Below are 21025 nucleotides of genomic sequence, written 5' to 3'. Positions count from 1 at the left end.
CTCAATCGGCTCTGATTAAGCCAGGCTGTAATCGGAGCCGATCAAGCACATTGACACAAAATGCCAATAGAATATTTATACGGCTGCCCGTTTGCCCACCATACGGGCAGCAGTGAGTCATTAAGTCATGTGAGAGGCATCGGTTTATAAAAGATCCCAGATAAGTTAATTATTTCGAGTCATGTGAATATAAATGCATGCTCAGCTGATCTACTTTAAAACAGAGCACCTATATGGGGCCCTTGACCCTCAAGCAGTGCCAATCAGGTGTGCATCTCTCAGCCACGTCCAGGCAGCCCAATGGCTCTGCAGAGAGCTGGGATCATGCTTAAGTAAACCAGAGGCAGGGCCGGGCAGAGTGATTTTCACCAAACTCACAAAAATACAACTGAAAGAGAACTGTTCTTAAGAAAGACTCATGTACCATAAAAGGGGAATTTCCAGAAGCCTCTGATATTAGCAATTTGCCCTTCCATTCCCTTCCTCTCTAGTTTCAAGATGAGATGATGACAAAAGAACAACTTTCAGAAAAAGAAAAAAAAAAAAAACAAACACGAAACTCTGTATACAAACCTGTAAACTGACACAGTATAATTTGTGGGAATTTCCGCACCTGCTCTGATTTGCCATGAAGAAGAGGAAAGGCAAGGGTACCTTTGCCCCCACTCGCCCACGTTCAGATATAATCATTAACTCTGTTTTCTTGCTTTAAAATACATATCCCTATTCAGGGAGTACAAGTTTTCTTCTTCTTGTTGGGCAAAAGCAGTTTTTCCAAAGTAAGTTCCGAAGTGGATGTTTTTAGAAGCAGAGGGAACTGGCAATTTTCTTAAAACCAGCACAAGTGTGGATATTTCTCCTTTCGATTTCCAGTTTTACAGAGGCATTTAGGGCCAACACACACTGGCTAATTTCAGTAGAATGTTCCAGGGAGAGGGAGAGCACTCCACCTGAGGGGGCGAGTGGTCATTTATTGGGCATTCACTTCTTGAAGGCCTGGGATATTAGGTACCATGGGGGAATCATATTTGGGAAACAGAAGACAAAATCCAATTGAATAGGGAAATGAACCAAACAAAAATGGACATAAAGATTAAAAAAAAAAAAACAAAAAAAACCCAACCCACATATGAAAACACAGACGCATGCACAAGCCAGCTGTGGTGTCTATAAGCTGGGCTGAATGTGCTCACCTTGCAAAGATCGCCCACATGATGGGGACAGTCCACATAGATGCATTTTTTAGTTTCTGCTGGTGGACCCTGATGGGATCATTTACATCACACCCGCTTTTTATTTTTTCTAAACTCAAGCCACTTTATTAGTTTAAAAATTCCCATCAAGGTATAATTTACATTCAGCAAAATGAACATGTTTTCTGAGTACCGTCTGATGAATTTTGACAAAAGCATATACCCCCAGAACCCACTCCCCTATCAAGATATGGAACATTTCCATCCTCCCAGAAAGATCCCTTGAAGCCACTTTGTTTTTAAATTATTTGCATCTGAATGTTTTTGCGTGGAGATTATCAAAGCCAAATGTGTGGGAAGAAAGGCTAATCATCAATCATCTACTACAAACACAGGTAGTGAAGGTTCTGAGGACAGCGTGTGAGCCTGCACAGACACGTTTGCAGGGATGGGTGCTTTTATTAAATGCCAAGGGGCTTTTCAGGGACAGGCACACAGGCCCCTCTCGGCAACCTGGCCGGCGCTTGATCATGTAACACATTGCATGGGTTTTTCTGGTTTTGTTCTTTAGGCATCGGGGTTTACATGTTTAGAAAGAGGGAAGTTGAGGCTGAGTAGTCAAATCTACCAGAGTCTCAAAGGAGCAAATGCTCTCTGATTAGGAGGGTGCAAGCACGGCTCAGAGCACAGCACTCCTTTCCAAAATTCTGTTGCAACATCATAAGGGGAGTTCACATGACCAGGCAAATTAGAAATTTTCTTAACATTTCCTGTTTCCCAAATTTCAGAGACCAGCAGGGAATGTCTGGCCCAGGGTAAGGGACAGTGCTTTGACATGGCGTTGCTCTGCTGGCCTGTCCAAGCGGGGAGGGGCTGGGCCGGGAGCAAAACCAAGGCTCGGTGTACTTCCTTTGGGGTGGTAGTGGGGGGCACCCTTGCTCCAGTGAACCGAACTTCTGGCAGAGGGGCCAGAAGTGGAACCAGATGGAGCAGGAACCAGGAACCTCTACTCCTCTGGGTGTTCGTGTCTCACGAGAGGCCGAGCTACTTCTTGGACGTTCAGGTTGCAGGTCTTCAAAGCAAAAACAGAATAAAAAACATCCTAAAATATTATGCAGGAAGTAGTTTTTTTTTAATCACTTTTCCAAAATGGTACCCTGAGGTAATCCTTTCTTAAATCCCCCAGCAATCAAAACAATGTGGTTGCAAAAGTTTACAACTTTAAAACCTTTCAAAGGTCACCTCCCTGCCTCACACCCTCTCGCCTAAGAGCATAACGGATATTTTGAGTCACATGTATTGTTCTTTGTTCATTTGCATTTGGTGAAATCCCTCCTTTGGACCAATTTAGCAAGCGGTGCCTTGGGCTCCCTTGGTGATTGTTCTCTTGTCTTGTCTATACATATTTTTATGTCAAAAAAATTTAGACTCCCAACAGAAAAACTGGGGGTGCAATCTTTGTCCCTTCTACTTCTTTCTGCTCAGATGGTTTTTCCATCTTGCTTGGTCTGGAATTCCTTCCTTTTCACAACAAACTAAACCTTTCAAGACTCAGATGAAGTCTTCATACTTCATGATCGCCGTTAGACCTTTCTGTCCTTGGCCTCTCCCTACCTGACCTCTTGTTGAAGGGACATACTTGTCCATACTTCAGGCTCACTTAGTTTGGTCCCCACCGTGGGACAGAGTCACTGAAGGCCTTTATCAAGAGTTCTGGTGCCAATTACAAAGAAATACTGGCTAACTTGAAAATCTACCCTAAGCACCTACTGCCCCCCCAGACAGGGGTTTCCACTGATGGAGATTCTCCAAATATAACATTATGGCAAAGAGCCTCGGGCCCGGCACCCCTTATTCCCACCAGATGCAGCGTGCACGCCAGCTGTCACGGGAGGCCCGAGTGCTTTATGAGGCTCACTCCCCCGGCTCCGTGTGTAAGCCAACGGCGCTGGCTTTTAGAAACATATTTCTTGCTCTATGAGTAATTTAAAAGTGAGTCATGCTCAGTTTCACCAGCCGGTACATGTGACCCACAGCGCTGGTTAAGTGTATCTATAGATGTGTAAACCAAAGCAGTTCTTAGAACACAGATTTCCCCCCTCCCACGTGCTGTTTATTCCCCTTCGCTTCGCAGGGGCTGAGCGATATGATACAGATGAGCTGCTGGGTGCTGCTTGCTCCTTACTCAGGCCCGGGATGGGCCCTGCAGCGGAAACAAGGCCCAGCATCCAGCGAGACAAAATAAAAGGTCCCGAGGAGGAAAGAGGCAGGCGAACGACCCAATAAACTTATTTTGTATTTGCAGACTCTCAAGAAGCTCTGAGAAAAGCCCATAAAAATCTAATACGATGAAGATCCACATAAACAAAAATTACTCTGAGGTCTGGTTCTTTCTGTCCCTGTAGATTTTAGACCTAAAGACGTAGAGCTCGCTCGGTCTCGCTCTCTCTCTCTCTTTCTCCCCCTACACACACACACACACACACACACACACACACACACATGCACATGCATGCACACAACCCACTGGATCTTCACTTCTAAAACAGAAAAACATTCCTGGGGTCTGCTGTGGTCTGACTTGCTAACTCCCATATATTAACATGCTTTTATTTCTCCAGCTTGTCTTTATTCTCCTATCACTGGAGAAGGTGCAAGGCCCAGCTCAGGGACATGACTGTGGCAGGAAGGACGTCGGGTGACACAGCTGCCCAGCACTCTAGATAGTGTTTCCTACCTCCTTCTCACTTCCTTTTTTCTATTAAACCAAATCTAAAAACTCCTTTGCCTGCTATCTTACCAGTACGGCTCCTCCACTCCTGCGATACTTCATTATGCCCGCTCCCCCGGTTCTATTTTGCTACTGGTTATCTAATAGTCCCGCTTCCTCAGTTTGATGGCAAGCTTTCTGAGGAGGGGAGGGAGGAACTCTACTCTGCATATCCCCATAGTGCCTAGCCCGCAGCACTGGGCAAGTCGAGCTTCCAGATTAAAAGAAAGAATATTATCTTATTTTTGCCAAAAAAATACTAGGCAAGGTCTGCCTAATTTTTAGCCCTCTGTTAAATGTGGCTGCATGCCAGCTGAAAGGCAGGCTTTCCTGCTCATCCTAGTCGGAGGCTGTGTGGAGAGGAATAAATGCATGGACTCCTCAACAAAATGACAAATACAGGCAGTAAGAGGCCTTTATGTGGCTCCATGTACAAGCATCGATTTAGGCATTTAACAAACATCAATTCACCTGAACTTCATTTGGACCCAAGGAAGTCGGTAGTGTTATCATCCTCACTTTGCTCACGGAAGAGACAGAGGCAGAGTAGGTAACTAATAGGTAAAAAGTGGCCAAGCTGGATTCGAACACAGGCCACATGGGTGTGCTCCTGGAGGCTGCATTCCTGCTCCTGCTCTGTGCTTCAGCAGCCTGTCCTCTACACGGATACCTTGTTGCACTTACGTGTACTAAAAGCCACCATCACTCAAGGCCCATGTAAAGAGAAGTAATGATTAGATGTCCTCTACCATGGAAACTTCAAAAAGAAGTATGGCACAACGGGAGCTAAACAGCATCTTCTTTGAAGTGCAGGGAGACCACTCCACCAGTCCATCCTGGGACCCTACAAAATGGGGCTACCCAAGCTCTGTGGAAATACCAGGTTCAAACCCCTGGAAAACCTGGAGGTAGGATCCCCCTTCAGACCAATATTACTTATACACCCAATAGAGTCTTCCCAAATCTGTAATTTCTCAACACAGAAACTCAATACGGCCCAACTCATAGCTGCAGTTGGATTTGTTTACTGTGTCTTAAATATGATCTTGCAAGGCCACACATGGCAGGTTTGAGAACTCCAGATTAGGTACAAGAAGAAAAACCTCATCCTGGTGGTCAAATCATGGCAGGAAATGATGCCACCAGCAATTATTCATGTATTAGCAGTTGCTTAAGTACCATAAGGCTTTTAGGGGAAAAGATTGGGAGGTAGTGGTTGGAAATGCAGCCCCATTATTAATGTAGTCAAGCTATTCAGCTGGATTCAATAAAGCAAAAAGCCCTGCCCAGACCAGTGTCTGTAGTTGAAGATGCTAAGAGCTGGGTTTTTTTTTTTTTTAATCTGGCTTTATTGAATCCAGGCTTTATACACAGCATTCCTTCTTTCCGAATGGCTGAAAAACCATCCCATGCATTTTAAGCCACTGGAGAGGAAATGGATTTAAGTTGTGTGAAGAAAGCACAGTCAGATTTAAGGGAGAGAATCTCATAATGTTCAAGGCGATCAAAACCTTGGTAGGTCTCTGGATATATTGTCAAGATGGGTTGTGAAATCCTCTTATCAATTCAGCTCAGGTTAAAAACCATGACGGGGAGCCTACTGCGTGCCTGGCCGCATGCAGGTCCTGCGGGACCCCCGAGCATAGCCAGGTGAACAAAATGCAACCCCTGTTGCTGAGGATCCCTCCCCCACCCCGGCCGGGGAAGGAAGCAGGAGTTCACACTGACTAGCACCAGCAGACCTGTTCCGGATCGGATGAACATCATTTGGTATCTCTGTGTGTCTGTCCCTCTCTGCAGACTTGCTACTGTCACTTTTCATGTCTCTGGCTCTGTCTTCATTGTTTTAGGACTGTTTTGTTCCCATCTCCCAGACCCCAAGCCTCAGACCTCTCTGGCCTGGGTAGCCCACAGGCATCTTCTGTGTTTATCCCTCCAACCACATCCTTGGCCAGCTGCTGCTGCTGCCTCCACTCCCCTGCTCAGTGGCCCAATTTACACTGCTCAGCAATGCCGAGAGACCTTTCTGATCCCCCTCTCTCTTGCATAGTTGGCTGCAGAACCTGACAAGAAGCCATGAGAGGAGTCTATTCCTTGGCTGAAGGCATCAGGCCAATGTGCATCATATTCACCTGCTCAACATTTCCTGAACACCAAGAGCCCCAGTACAGAGGGCGAGTAAAGAAGAATTTGGTAAGACTCTGCACCTCTCCTCCCCCAGGACTTTATGATCTACTGAAGGAATAAAAACGACCTCAGCCCAAGGGAAAGCACAGATAAGCTATATGACAATGTTAAAAACAGTAATGACTCCCAGGAAGGGTCTGATTGGTCCAGTTACTAGCAAAAACCAAGGCCCCAGATGGGCAGAGTCCTCGTGTCAGATCACCTTACCGGCTGTACTGTTTACCTATGAGCAAGTCCCTTGCCAGGGGCCTTAATCCAACATGGGTTATGGATGCGCTTGGAGCCCCACAAGACACAGTGCCTGGCCCCTAGTGTGAAGAGCTGGTCAGCCTCTGCAGAAAGGGTCTGCGCTGTGGTGGGCACTCAGGGCTTTATACACAGCCCAATAAAGTGCCCCAGAGAGAGAAAGCTAATGATAAGAGGGATGCCAAGAAGTGCTGAGGAGGCGAGAGACAGCTCTGAGGGAAGGAGAAGAATATTCTTTAGATGAGGAGAAACATGGCTGAACCTTGGATTGGGCCTTGAAAGATGAGAGGATTTGGATCTGGGAAGAGATGGGGGTCACTCCAAACAATTAGCTGCCAGGAGCTCTGGAGGGGCAGGGCTGATACATGCATAACTTGCCTGGCTGAGGGAGGCAATCAAACACTGGAGGTCCCTGGGGAGTGATGTCCCTAGTGTCATACTCTGTCACTTTCCATTGCCCTAAAATCCCCACAAAGTCACACCATGCCTGCAGCTCCCATTCCCTTCACAGCGACCCTTCCAGACTAGGACCTTGGTGACACCCAGGACTTCCCAGCAAGCCTAAATAAGTTAGCAGCTGGCCTTTTCCCAGTTCCCTTAACTTCCCCTGATGGCATTGGGAGCTGGTGTTTGCACTCCTACACCTCTTGTCAGCCATTGTGTGTCAACAGTAGAAAGAGAGCCAGACAACACAACATACTTGGTGACAGAGAATACAGAGACGATGCACTGGCTGGGAACATTTGCATAAGGTACACTAATAGTCACTGACCCAGAAGACACCCTGCAGTGTGTCACACCAGCTCTCACTGGCCAAGACCATGCAATAGCACCCAGGTCATGGAAAATGTATATGTATAAACAGTGAATTCAAATGAAATATGTTCGGGGGAAATAATTTCAGAGCCAAATAGCATTATAATGAACCGGCGTTCTTAGAAAGGTGTCAGAGATAAGTATTAACAAATCCTTCCAATCCTGGGCAGATTATATAATCATATTGACTTTGAGCGTTACAGTTTATGGAGGGGGGAATGGGACACTGGATAGGTTAAGTTTGGGTGGGAAAAAGTTAAGGATTGAAGCATTAGGATTGATGCACTCCTTCAAGGATTTGAATTTATTTATCGTATTGGTTGACCAACTTAGCTCGCTCCCTCCCTGCCTCCCCTTTCCTTCCTTCCTTCTTCCTTCCCTTCCACGGAGCTAGGCACTGGGCTAGATGCTGAGACTACCCACAAGAATAAGATAGGACCCCTGCCTTATGAAGCTCACATTTCAGCCAGGGAGATCGACGGCCAACAAATTCTCATGTTGCAACACAATAAGGTGCTAGGGATGATAGAGGTATGTGGAAAGTGCTCTAGGAGCATGAAGGAGGGTTTCAAATGGGTTTCCTCTGGCATATAATTCTGTAATAAATATTTCTCGTATGTCCCACTGGTTGGACATTATCTAACTTTCATGGTTATTTTTTCTCTCTCTGCCTCCCTCTGTCTCTCATTCCCTTCGCACTATCTGTTACCTCCCTCTATCTATCTATCTATCTATCTATCTATCTATCTATCTATCTATCTATCTATCATGTATCTCTGGAACATTTTAGATCACACAACTTTCTAAGACAGGTTCCTCTTCCTGCTGCTGGGACAGCCTCGCTACCAAAGATCATTTTGCCAAAGTGAAAGTTGACAAAGGGAGTTTGCAGTTCACTCTCTGCAGGTCTTAAGACAGGATTGTTCTCGTCTAGCTGGGATGGTTGGGTGGTTTTGCCTAAAGGCAGCAGGACCGACCAGAGGACTTTTCAAGGGCACGCTTCTTTCCCTCATTGCCAGGAAACCTGTAAATCTCTTTGGACCCCAGCAGCTGCTACCCTTTCAGTCCTGGGCCTGGCTGCCCAGGCCAAAGGCTGAGGTGAGGGTACATTTCCATAGTCTTAGAGGTCATTGTTGCAGCTGGCTACTGTTCTAAGAGAGACTGCCAACTCTGCACTGAGAATCACACCAGGGTTATAATCATCCATAACTGACATCAAGAGCCAAAAATCCATGAAATGCTTGAACTCAGAATTTTGTTATGTAGCTTGCATTTTCTAATGCCCTAAAGCTTCTGATCTGTTTCCAATTGGAGGGAAATGTAAACAGCTCCGCTCACTGGTAAATTTGGCCTCTGTAGCATAAATTTCCAAAGGTTCCCTCATATTCTGTTGAGTAAAAAGTCCTCCCGGAATGTCAGAACTTTTTAGGTGGTCTGCATATCCATGGGAAGAGGAAAGGTAATCTGAGGATGGTATCTAGAAACACTGTGGACCAATGGTTACTGCGCTTTCTCTACCAGAACCCAAACCAAACAGCTGAATGTAAACACCATTTCATACACACTGAGCAGGCTTTATTTGGGGACCTTAACTTTCTTTGCTTTGAACTGTTTATTGACTCAAGAACAGTGAATCAATAGGCCTGATTCTGAAATCAGGCATTCAGGAAATGTTCTGATTTGCCTTTTGTGCATTCTTAAAGTCGGACAAGGGCCTCATGGGCTACAGGCATAGGCGGGCACCCAGTGAAGTCTAGGGACATTCATTCCCTAATTGATTCCATGGTGGGTTTCTGTGAAGCTGTCAGAAGCAACCAGCCCTTGTTTTCTAAATTAATTTTTTAGACTTTATTTTTTTATTCATGAGAGACACAGAGAAAGAGAGAGGCAGAGACATAGGCCGAGGGACAAGTAGGCTCCCTGCAGGGAGCCCGATACAGGACTCGATCCCAGGACCCCAGGACCACAACCTGAGCCGATGGCAGATGCTCAACCACTGGGCCACCCAAAAGTCCCTGTTTTGTAAATTAAATGCAGACAAGAGTTGCATTTTCTTTTAGTGATAGATACCAGTGCACATCAGCAAGGTAATTTTAATCCTCTTTTAAATTTCATCTTTGGGGAGAACAGTGATGATCTGTTTTATATTCCTTCACATTCTTCAATGTAAACTCATATAATCAATAGCTATATTATGATTATAATCACCGGAGAGGAAGCCTGACGTGGTGGCTAAGAACACAAACATGGGGCTCACCCTGGGTCAGTCACAAAGTAGGGCGTGATCTTAGGCAGGGTGCTAAATGTGTCTCTGTGCCTCAGTTTCTTCATCTGTAAAGTGAGGATGATGACAGGACCTACCTCATTCCGTCCTTGTGAGGATTAAGTGAGTTATTACATGTACTACGCTTAATGTAATATCTGGATCATGGTAAGTACTCTGTGTTGGCTATTAATATTATTATCAAGAATCAAGAACTCACAGAACTAATCACAAACGAGCAGATGAGGCAGCAACCGGGAACCTAGGTTTTAAATGGCATGCAGCTGGAATGGGGCCCGTGCACAGGAAGTGCTCGATGTTCGCAATTCATACTTTGGGCACCTGGGCCCTACTTTTATTTTGAATTATTGTTCACAACCTTCGCTTCCCCTGGCACAGCTCTATGGAACCACATTACATTTTGCCTCCACTCTGCCACCTGTGGTGTTCAGGGAGAAAAGGCCCAGCCCCCGGCCCCACGTGGGAGGGAATCCTCCACTAACACCGTGAGACCCACAGTCATTTTGGAATAGGTGACAGGTAAGGCAGGTTCCTTTCTGGAGTCTTCCCTTGCTTCTTTGTCCTGCTACACGTTTTCCCTTCCATCCTCTTCAAATCTTGAAGCCACCCGCATCTCTGGAAACCTTCGTTCACTCATACTTCTATTCTGTACATAATGAAACAGGTACAGATGATAACGTGAAAGGAGGTATGAAATCCATCGGACTAGTCATGGAAGGTCACTGTGTTGCTGTTGGCAGTTGGCTCAGCATCGGTACAGAGAGAATTGTACCAATCAGGTCCCTTCTTCTAAGAACTTAGAATCAGAGGACAACCCTTTCATCAGAAACTTTTGCTAACAGCCTTTTTTGGGAGAAGATTAGAAAATGATTAAGTCACCCTTCGGATGTTAATAACATATTATAAACTGAATTTCTGTGGGCTTTTCTGTTAATGTTTTCTTCTATTCTGAATTCAGAGTGAACTTTTTTTTTTTTGTCTCAGCCTAAAAACCCTGTTTTGCCGATGTCTTCACAGCCAAGTGGGATGTGGCCCTCCCACCCTGCCAACAGTTAGAGTTTACTATACTTCTCAAGATTCAGTCCCCATGCCAGCCTAATGAGGTTTAAAAAAAAAAAAGGGCAGACACCTTAATTTCAAAGATCTGGCCTTTTAAAATTTTTAGGAAATAAAAGGATTTAAATAGCCTGCTAATACATTTCATAGTGTCTGCCTGCAATAGTTACCACGTGGTGAACGAGCCTGATTCATGGCCGAAGTTTAGCAGGTTAGGATATTCTGAGAAATTCAGATAAAGTGTAATGAAAATGCTTCGCAACTGAGGTCCCAACAGGGTTCAGGAGGCTTGCAAGAGAAAAGCACTTATAATCGCGAGATGAGAAGGGATGCCACTCGCAACAACCAACAGATTGATAACGTCACTTATTCTTGTACAAGACTAGTTAGGAAGGGCAGCCCGGGTGGCTCAGTGGTTTAGCACCGCCTTCAGCCCAGGGTCTGATCCTGGAGACCCGGGATTGGGTCCCACATCGGGCTCCCTTCGTGGAGCCTGCTTCTCCCTCTGCCTGTGTCTCTGCCCCTCTCTCTGTGTCTCTCATGAATAACTAAATAAAATCTTTAAAAAAAAAAAAAAGACTAGTTAGGAGCACTCACAAAAGAGCTATCCAACGCCACAGGCCAAAATGAAACTAGAAAACCGTCAAGAAGAACTATAGATGGCAAACATGCTTCAAATTATAGGAGATAGCGATAATAAATATAAGTAATAAAACAAAAATTTTAACCGACCTATCGTTGCGCGGACACATAAAGGCACAGATTATTCCAACTGGATATTATTTATTCGTTCACAAGTATTACCCCCCACACTCATCTGTTCACTGAGCAAGGACAACACAGACATTAAAGATGCTCAGGGTGTTTGACCCCGCAGAACTAACTGGTGAGATGGATCTTGCTTTTTAAGCAAAATATTATTTTCCCACCTCAGATCTTCAGGGGGTCGAGGATCCTACCCTCAGAGTCAAGATCAAAATAAGAAGTGATGAATTTTAAACCATTAGTTCTACCTGAAAATTTAAGAAGTCTCCTATGAGATCCTGAAGGCAGAGAAGTCTATCTTTAAGGAGCGTGGATGAGGCTGGACTCAGCATTTGTTCTCTCTTGGCTTGTCTTTCCTTCACGTGCACCACGATCTATCTGCCTGTCCACTGGCTCTGCACAGGATGTTTATAAATAGTGATTACAAACGGAGGGAAAAAAGGCAGCGTGTCATCTAGCGTACAAACACCTTTCAAAACAACAGAAAGTTTAGTTCCCACGTAAAAGTCATTATCAGTTCTTCTCTTTGTTTTTATTTCCGAAAGAAAGTCATACACCTAGGGATCGAGAAAAAATTCTGTTGCTGCCTGTATCTTACCAGCTCACCATTAAAACAGCGGAATGCCAAAAACACCAATTCTACCTAAATGCTTTGGGTGTTACTTCTTTAAACATGTTTGTTTTCTTAGTTAAGCTAAAAATATTTTCCCTTGGCGTTTCTGAAGGGACAGTTAGGCTAAAATAAAAATAAAAATAAATGACATGTTTAAAAAGTTATATTCATCAGACCTGGGACAGAGCACAGCAAATGGGTGGAGGAAATGAATGTGAGGACCTGTGTGGTAGCTTTCCTATTTTGGTTGCCCTAAATAGATGTGGAAAAACCAATTGAGAGAAAAAAAGTATATCTCCACCCTGTACCAGTGAGGAATGAAAAAAACATTTACTCATATTGGAGTTAAGCTTCGAAATAAATTAATGCACGTCCACATAATAATTTTCCTGTTATTATATATCAAACCCTGCTCCTATGAACTATAATAATGACACGAAACCACTTTTCTGTACCAGACCTTTTTATCATTGGGTACAGTCTTGACAAAATGAGCTGAGAAATTTCAGGGAGTGGTGATTATAAAGAAATATTTATGGTCGAATATTGACTATAATAAAATTTGACTTGCAGTTTCTTTTTAAGTGAGAAAAACACAATGAGAATCTTAGCAAAGAAAGGGACATGAGACCTAGGGTTTTTGCCCGTGCGTTAACAAAAACCCTTTATTAGGAAATTTCAGCTTTAGAGAATTCATAAATTCCCTGAAAATAGTAGGCTAAATTTCCTGTATTTGTGAATTTTTCTGGGGAGAAGCCACATAGCTTTAATTCAATTCTCAAAGAGACACTGATATGAGTATTTATTGTATACACACATTTAATTTTAATTTTGTGGAATTCCATTAAGAACCACAGAGCCCACCCCTTTTAAAAATGTTTATTGTCTGCCATTTCACCTAAGATCTCGCACTGAACCACAAACCAAAGGGAGACCTTGGCATTCTACAGAAGCCTGCCATGCTGTGTCCAGAGTCACCTTCCTCAAATACAACCTTCTTCATTTGAATGCCTGACAAGAGCGGTCCTGCCGTCACCTTCCAAGGCTTAAATACGTTTCATTCCCTGGATCTTCAGGAAGCCAAGTCACCAGCACTCATGGAAAATACCGGGTAAGAATGTTTAAGCTTCAGAGTTGCAGTAATTCTCCTTTGTTGAGCCTCATAGAATATAAGCCAATTTGAAGATTATTAATTTGTCAGTTGATGAAAAAAAATGTATACGGGGAATGTATTTTTAAGTTTGACTCAGAGAAGGCAGCTACCCAAATGCCATAGTTAAGCTAGCTAACAGTGTGCTATTCTATCTGCAAACTCTTTCACACAAATTATTTCCAGGAGTCGAATTCAAAGTATTTAACAGCCAGCATGGTATGCACCCGGGCCAATCAGAGCAGACTTCAGCTCGCTGTAAACAACTGGCACAGCTGTGCTGGGCCATCCCAGGTGACTTCCAGTCCCGGTTAGTTTATTTGAGGTCCCAAATGGTGCTAAACCTGTTTTGCCAATGTGATGAAGCAGAAACTCAAAGGCGAGGAAGCTGGGCTTGGAGAAGTTGAGGGGTGGCCCGAACCATCTGGCTACTAAAACTATGATTTATATTTAATTCTTTTTAATAATTTCTAGTCCTCTGATTCTCGTTATTGTCTTTTATTTCCTAAAGTATGTTTTAGATACTTATTTTAGATTTAGATGTGTTTTGGATTCTGATAACTTCATTGCTGTATAAGCCTCATGAGTCTGTTTCTCTGGAGATTAGAGAGAGGAGAGATTCAAAGCAGATTCTCTGACCCCTGCTCCCCACGCCTCCTGCTTTGCAAGTGTCCAGAAATGTTCTTGGGGAGCCTGGCTTGCCTGGCACCCATGCCACATGAGACAATGAAGCTACTGGGATCAGTCAGCAGTCTACTGACTTAGACACACCTTCAGAGCCTGAGGGACAGGTGACCCCTGCTCTCAACCTCTCTACGGGGCTTGCACGTCTCAAAGCAGGGTGACCTGGGGGCTGGTCAGTGGCGCCAGCTTCACCAGGATCCTTCGAAGCTTGAGACATGGGAGGCACTCATACCGGAGATGGGACTTAGTATGATGGGAAGGGAGGTGACAGTTGTGAGTGGCACTTTCAAGCAAAGGTAAAGCTAAAAAATCATCTCGGCTCCAACTACTGCCACGATCGTTTGGTTGTGTACCTTCCCAGATGAGGCATCCAGTTTGCTCCTGTCAGCATTCTGCACGGTCCACCGGCAGGAGATTACTTTATTAGGATGGAGAGCAATGGCGGGAACCAAATCGACTGTATAGAGAACCCCTGCAATAAAATCGCTTGCAGACTAATCAGCGTTTTCCATGATGATGAGACCCAGCCTGAGAAAAGTAGGTCTGTCTCTCATCCTTCCTTCACACCCCTCTGACACTAGAGACCCACTGAGTAGGTGAAGCATGCTTAGGGGGCCCATGTGGGTGGTCAGGCACCTGGGGACCAGGGTTCTAGAACCTTCCTGCTGTCGCTGATAACAGGAAGTTTTTCTGCCTTGCAGTGTCCAGTGTGAGGAAGTGCTTGCTCAGGAAATGTTTGCTGATTGAATGAGTAAGTCAAGGAGTAAGTGAAATAACTAGTGGATGAGTTAGTGAAGGAGTGAGTGAGCAGTAGGTATGTCCAAGGACAGGAATACCCAGACTTCAGTTGATTGCTGGGACCTCTCAGATACCAAACATGCCTTTCCTAAGGGCAGATGAAGTGCTAACTCTTCAGCCATACTTCTGCAGCGCCCACCTAATTCCCCTCTACCAGCCTGCCTCGCCAGAATGAACACTTGACCAAAAAACCCCCCAAAACTAACCTGGGGCCTGTGATTGCAGGCACAGGCCCTCCCACTCTGTGGCTGTTTGCCAGAGGGTCTCCTTGCAGTTCTCTGAGCATCCGCCCTGAGCCCTGCACCATCACGCTGTCCACTCAGCCCGGAGAGCCCCATCTTCTTCCTTCCCAACGCCCATCTTAGGAGACCATGGACGAGTTCCATGCAGCCCCACAGGCCCACTTCACCGTGCTTCTGGCGTCCACCTCCCCAGGCATTTGTGGAAGACTGCCTGAGACTGGAACGTTGGCTCATGCTTCAAACTGGATTTGGACCTCCCCAGTGTCAGAGAACCTAGTACCAGGCCGGACAGATGGCTATTTGTGGATGGCTAACAAAGACTGAGTGGCAAGTTAAGCTTTTCCCTTCAAGTGTTTTGGCTTTTACGTTTTTAATGACCCTCAGGAAACAGAGCCCTGGACTCTGGGGTAAGAAGTGGCACTCAGGGGGCTGGAGAAGCAGGGCGCAGGATATGTCTGAGGAGTTGGGCTTCCAAGCTGACCTGCAGGCAGATGGACAGTTCACCAGGGAAGGGCTGGTGGGTGCTCCCTGTAGCACGCTCTCCCTTCCTCCAGGAAGAGACAAGATAGAAAACGAACTCACCCGTCCTTCTTCAAAGCACAGCACCACCATGCCAGCCTCATAGGTGTGTGCACAGCACTCAACAGTGCTCTCTGGTCATGAGCCACTTCTCTGAGCTCACGGTCCCAGGGACTGGAGGGAGCGGTGGGAAGAGAACCAGGGCCTCTGAGGTCCTAGTTCCAGACTATGCTTTCTAAGCAAGGGGCCTCAGGACAAATCAGGAGGAGGTTGGGGGCCAAGAAAACACCTGGCCGTGGCATAAACTACCAGCTAATTACAGCTTATGCTACTTTGCTTAAAAATGGCACCAAGTAACAGAGTTTGCCAACTGTCATCCTTAGGAGATCATGTGCCACCTGGATATGGCCAGTCACTTGATAGGAAAGCACTCTAAGATTCCAAGAGACTAAAAGGCTCATAACTGTTGGTTAGAAATGTAAATGGCCCTGGGGTGCCTGGGTGGTGCAGTCAGTTAAGGAGCCGGTTCTTGGTTTTGGCTCAGGTCATGATCTTCGGGTTGGGGGATAGAGCCCTTTGTGGGGCTCTGTGCTCAGCAGGGAGCCTGCTGGAGACTCTCCCTCTCCCTCTGCCCCTCATGCTCATGCTCTCTCCCTGTCTCTCTAATGAATAAATAAATCTTATAAAAAAAAAGAAATGTAAATGGCCCTAAATTATAACCAGAGATGGAAATATGTCTAGGGCCAGGGAGGGACATTCTGCAATCGGGTTCCAGGGTTGTTTGGCTTCTCCCAACACACGGGGTGAATACAAACGGTTTATAGATGTGGGTGAAGGTTCTCAGCATGAAAAATGTCCATTTCCATCAGAGATTAAAATGCAGTTTGGGAAAACAATTACCTGCCTGGGATCCTGGGAAAGTAAAACTTCCTGGTTTCTCTGCCAAGAAGACCGATTGTAAAACAAGGCTCGAGAATCTCACAAACAAGATTTTAGAATTTTATCCAAACAGCTGCAGGTCACCTTCAAGGAGCCCAGACACACTTGGGTCTGATGGATGTTGCAACAGCAAGTCTGAGGTCTCCCCAGTCTGGGGCCAAGAGCTGGCCCCTCGGGACAAAGACAGAACAGTTGCTCTCTTAATGGGAGCAGAAAACAACCCCCACACCCCCACACCCCACCCACCACCCAACCTCTCTGCTTTGTTGTGAAATTGTCACTGTGCCTTTGAGGAGAGATTAAAATCCTAGCCATGTCAAATTTAAAGGGCAGGTTCCCAGGCAGGAAAGGGAGAGGGTTTTGGGTGGGGGGTGGCGAAAGCCAGTTGTGGTGAATTTACGGAGGATTTGGGGATCACAAAAGTCAGGGGCTTTGACACAATTAAAATGAATGGAAACATACAAGCCTGCAACTTAAAAATAATAGTAAAATAATGCGGCAAGGATATTGTGGCTTGTTCTCTGCTCTCATTCCCGAGCCTGCTTGCGAATCCTGAAGCAGGTTTCCCGAGACACAGCATGGGTGCCGGGCAAGAGGCTTTTTTTTTTACCTCCTTTTCTGCCCTTGACACACAAAGGTTCTGCTGTGGAGAGTGAGGATCAATGGTCCACCCATGGCTGAACATTTCCTGAGGGCCAGGGAGGTGCTCAGCGAAGTGGCTGGAGTTGGTGAGGGTAAGAAAAAGAATCAGAGCTCTCAAGGCATGGGCCCAAAAGACTAGAGATTCTGAAAAGGCTGCAAGCAAGCTCCCTGGCTTGGCACCTGTGCCAGATTCTCAGACACACAAGACACCCGGCCTTGAAGAAGGCACCCCCTGGATCCCTTGAAAGCCCTTGAATCTCTCATCTGGTTCCAAATCTTTATTTTTTTTTTTTAAAGATTTTATTTATTTATTCATGAGAGACACACACAGACACACAGACACACACACACACACACACAGACACACACACACACAGCAAGAGAGAGAGGCAGAGACACAGGCAGAGGGAGAAGCAGACTCCATGCAGGGAGCCCGATGTGGGACTCGATCCTGGGACTCCAGGATGATGCCTGAGCCGAAGGCAGGTGCTAAAATGCTGAGCCACCCAGGGTTCCCCTGGTTCCAAATCTTTAGAAGTGCCCCAGCCAGCTATTTATATAGGGGTCCCTCCACATGTTCTCTCCTGGCTCCATTTGTAAAACAAGGAAGATGGGTGACACCAAAGAAGTCCTCATCCCATGGGTTTGGTTCCCAGAGAGCTACCTGTTGGGATGTGGGATGAAAAGCCCCCAGATCCCCTTTAGGGAGGGAGCATGTCTCAGCTAGGTCCTGATCATTTCCAGGCCTGAATATTACCATGGCTCTTCAGATGGACACTGACACTGAAGAAAACATTCCTTGATTAAATAAATCTTTTGATTAAAGTCATGAGATTGTCATCATTGGCTTATCCTCCTTTCTAAGATGAGAACAGTTAACAATGCCTACCTCATCGGTTTAGGGTTCTTTTTTTTTTTTTTAAGATTTTATTTATTTATTCATGAGAGAGACACACAGAGGCAGAGGCAGAGGCACAAGCAAAGGAGAAGCAGGCTCCCTGTGGGAAACCTGATGTGGGACTTGATGTGGGATCACACCCTGAGCCAAAGGCAGATGCTCAACCACTGAGCCACCCAGGCGTCCCTAGTGAGGGTTCTTAATGAAGATGACATGAGCTGACCTATGGGGTGCTTTGAATGGAACCTGGCACATAGTAGGTGCTCAACAGACATTAAATTTCCTTACTGCTCTGAGTCTATTATTCTCGGACTGTTCATTCACTTAGCCTTCTGTTTTCTCACTCGATGAACTTTCTATATTTTGACACGTATCACAAAGGTATTTTGATGAATGTTTAATGTCCCCCTTCATTCATGAAAGAACTCCAGGGTCCCCAGTGAAAGAAGCATATGGCAGGCAATCTATGCTGTCTATCAAGCAAGCACAAGTTTTGACATGATTAAAAAAGCCTGCCTCTTCTGCAACTCTCCTCCCTTCATTCCCCTTTTTACTTCTTTCTTCTCTCTTCAAAATCCTCTAAAGGTTCCTGGCAGATATTTTATTAACCCCTGACAGGTTACGGAAAGTGAGCTTTAGCAGCATGAAGATATATGTGATGTATAAAGCAGCTCGCCAAATGGCAAAGTGCAGGGCAGAGGCTGAAATCCCTCCCCAGAGCAGAGGCCCTGGGTGTTGCTAGGAATTCTCGTCCTCAAGCAAAACCTGCAGCAGGAATCCCTTCTTTCCCATTGTGAAATGGAAGCTAAAGCCCTTGCCAGCTCCCCAGTGCCACAGGGCTCCTCGGGTGGCATTCACTGCCCTGGAGAGAGGAGGTGGAGGCGGACTGCCTGCCCCCCATCTAGGCTCGGTCTCCGCAGTGTTCTCCACTCTCCCAGGCCTCCAGAGCCCCGTAAATGACTGCTACCAGCCAGCTCTGTGGTGAGGCTGATCTGGTGAGAACTCTGCCTCCGAGGAGCCACGGGGATTGACGCTGCCGTGTGGAACATGCAGATCTCCCACTAACACTCAGCAGACCCCCTGCCTGCGGTGGGACCCATCACCAGTGCTCCCTGAGTCTCCAGCCCTGCCCAGAGGGCCAGGTCTTTGGAGCAGGGCCCCTGCAGTCGCTGCTCCCATGGGCAGACACATCCTTTCTCCTATTATAGTTACAACAAAAACAATAAACAGTAACACCACCGAAGGTCCTGGTGGGCGCCCACAGATCAACATCCTCACAATGCCCACGGAAACTTGTCAACGCATGGACTCTTTGTTTCACTGTGGTCCATGGGGCTTCTCATGCCTTTAAAAATAAATATTAATGCTGAGAGGGCGCCCTGTTTCCTTTTGCACTCTCATAGCTGGTGATGGAAGGCTCCAAATGAGACACTTTTGGGGCAACCAAGTGTGAAAAGGGAGAGAGACACTCATTTTTGCCCCTGTAGTCAGAAATGAAGAGACTTTTGCCTTGTTGGGCTACAAGTTACTAATTCGGAGGATGGCAGTTTTAGAGTTGATCTCAGTTTGACTTGTAAATGAGAGGTGGAATTACCCTGCTGTGCGGCTGCTGGCCCCAACAGGCCTCGCAAACCCTGATCTCCATGTTGAGGTGGAGCAGACGTTCATGGACATCACTAGAAAGTTCAGGAAAGTAGGAGGTGGTGAGCAAGCAGTGGGAGATGGTGAGGCTCCAGTAGAGAGCACGGCCAGGGCCCCTACTTGCCTCCTCCACGTCCTCCCCTAGAGAGAGGGGGAGGATCTGGCTCTCCCCTTACAGAAAGGCTCGCAGCCTTTGCCGTATCAGAATCACTGGGGAGCTTGGTAAAAATACAGATGTGTGGGCTCTTCCGTGAGCCCAGGCCTCTGCACTGTTTTTAGCTCTCCTAAACCAAGACTTCAGAACCATGGCTCAGGAGAGCGGAGGGAAATAACCGATGAGAAGAGCTAGTAAAGCTTTATTGAAATAGAAATATAAGTTTCTTCTAATACTTTTATCAGTAAGCTGCCATGTCCAGAGTGCCTGGCATGGGCCCAGCTTCGCTGTCATTCCAGGAAGCCCACAACACAATCCTGCAGGTGGGACTGACCATCCCTGCTTCACTGATAAGGACTCAGCAGCTCAGAGAGGGTCAGGTGAACTCTGCCTAGGGATGCACAGCCAGTAAGTGCTCATCTACTGGAAAGACTAGATGCAGTCTACCACAACTGAAGCCCAGGGCTGCCTCAGTTTCTCACATTCACACCCCACGGGCTGGGCTGGCATGTGGCCGGCCCTTCTGCAGGGAGCTCCTGGTGCTTGCTGGCTGTATCACCCTCTCCACCACACCTGGGTGGCCTTTCATTTCTTCTCTTCGTCCTGATTCCGTCCTTCTCCCTTGTCTTGCTTTGCCTTCACCTCTCCTCCTTCCTTTAGAGGTTCTCTCAGTTGTGCTAACACATACAGCGAAATCACTCGTAGTCTGTGCTACCTGCGGAGTGACCGGGGGATCGGTTTGGGATGTGGCCTGGGCTTCAGGATTTTTAAAGCACTCCTGGGTGATTCTAAAGGGGCATCTGGGTGGTTTAGTTGGTTAAACATTTGCCTCTTAATTTTGGCTCAGGTCCTGCTCTCAGGGTCCTGGGATTGAGCCTCAAGTTGGGCTCCTTGCTCAGCGGCGAGTCTGCTTCTCTCCCTCCACTCGTGCGCTTGCACTCTCTCTCTCTCTCTCTCTCTCAAATGAATAAACAAATCTTTAATAAATAAATAAATAAATACTCCTGGGTGATTCTAATGTGTGGCTAAGATTGCAGAGACCTGCTTTATCTAGGTCTGTCAGATGCAACCTGGAGAATCAGGAAAGTCACCTGGACATGCCCAGGCTGAGGTGGCTGACCATGGAATGGGTCACCCACTGTTTTAAATAAAGCACCACCAAGAAGCAGGAGGTGGCCTCCGGTGACACTCATACCAGCCGAGAAAACATCTGGCTATCCCAGCTGGCCACATGGAGTGAGTCCCAGCACCTCCATGGGCAGAGTGTACCTTGGCAGGTCTCTGCTCGGAACCAGGGGACGGCCACAAGCTGTGTCCTGGGAAGAAGAGCAGCTACCACAGCCTCCCTGCATCCTACACCACCTGAAACAAGGGGTGACTGTGCCCACGCGGCTCTCCTGGTGAGACCCATACTATAAAGCAGATCTT

At 46.4% G+C, this 21025-nt stretch overlaps 1 protein-coding gene across 2 annotated transcripts in view; it reads right to left on the bottom strand.

Annotated features, from left to right (window-relative positions):
* LOC129514527 (apoptosis regulator Bcl-2) overlaps window positions 1–21025 on the bottom strand; it is a 171296-nt gene that overhangs the window by 31019 nt on the left and 119252 nt on the right. Inside the window, exon 3 of one of the 2 annotated variants that reach the window (XM_055333158.1) lies at window positions 1365–2265. The exons of the other annotated variant lie outside the window; for it this stretch is intronic. Coding sequence (XP_055189133.1) covers window positions 2200–2265 — 66 coding nt within the window. The 3' untranslated portion in view covers window positions 1365–2199. Of the gene's footprint in view, window positions 1–1364; window positions 2266–21025 lie in introns of those variants that run through there. 2 annotated transcript variants of the gene reach the window in all.

The sequence above is a fragment of the Nyctereutes procyonoides genome, unplaced genomic scaffold (assembly GCF_905146905.1).
Source record: "Nyctereutes procyonoides isolate TBG_1078 unplaced genomic scaffold, NYPRO_anot_genome, whole genome shotgun sequence".
Taxonomy (NCBI): Eukaryota; Metazoa; Chordata; class Mammalia; order Carnivora; family Canidae; genus Nyctereutes; species Nyctereutes procyonoides.
Note: the sequence above shows the minus strand (reverse complement) of the source record. Positions and strands in the feature narration are given on the sequence as shown.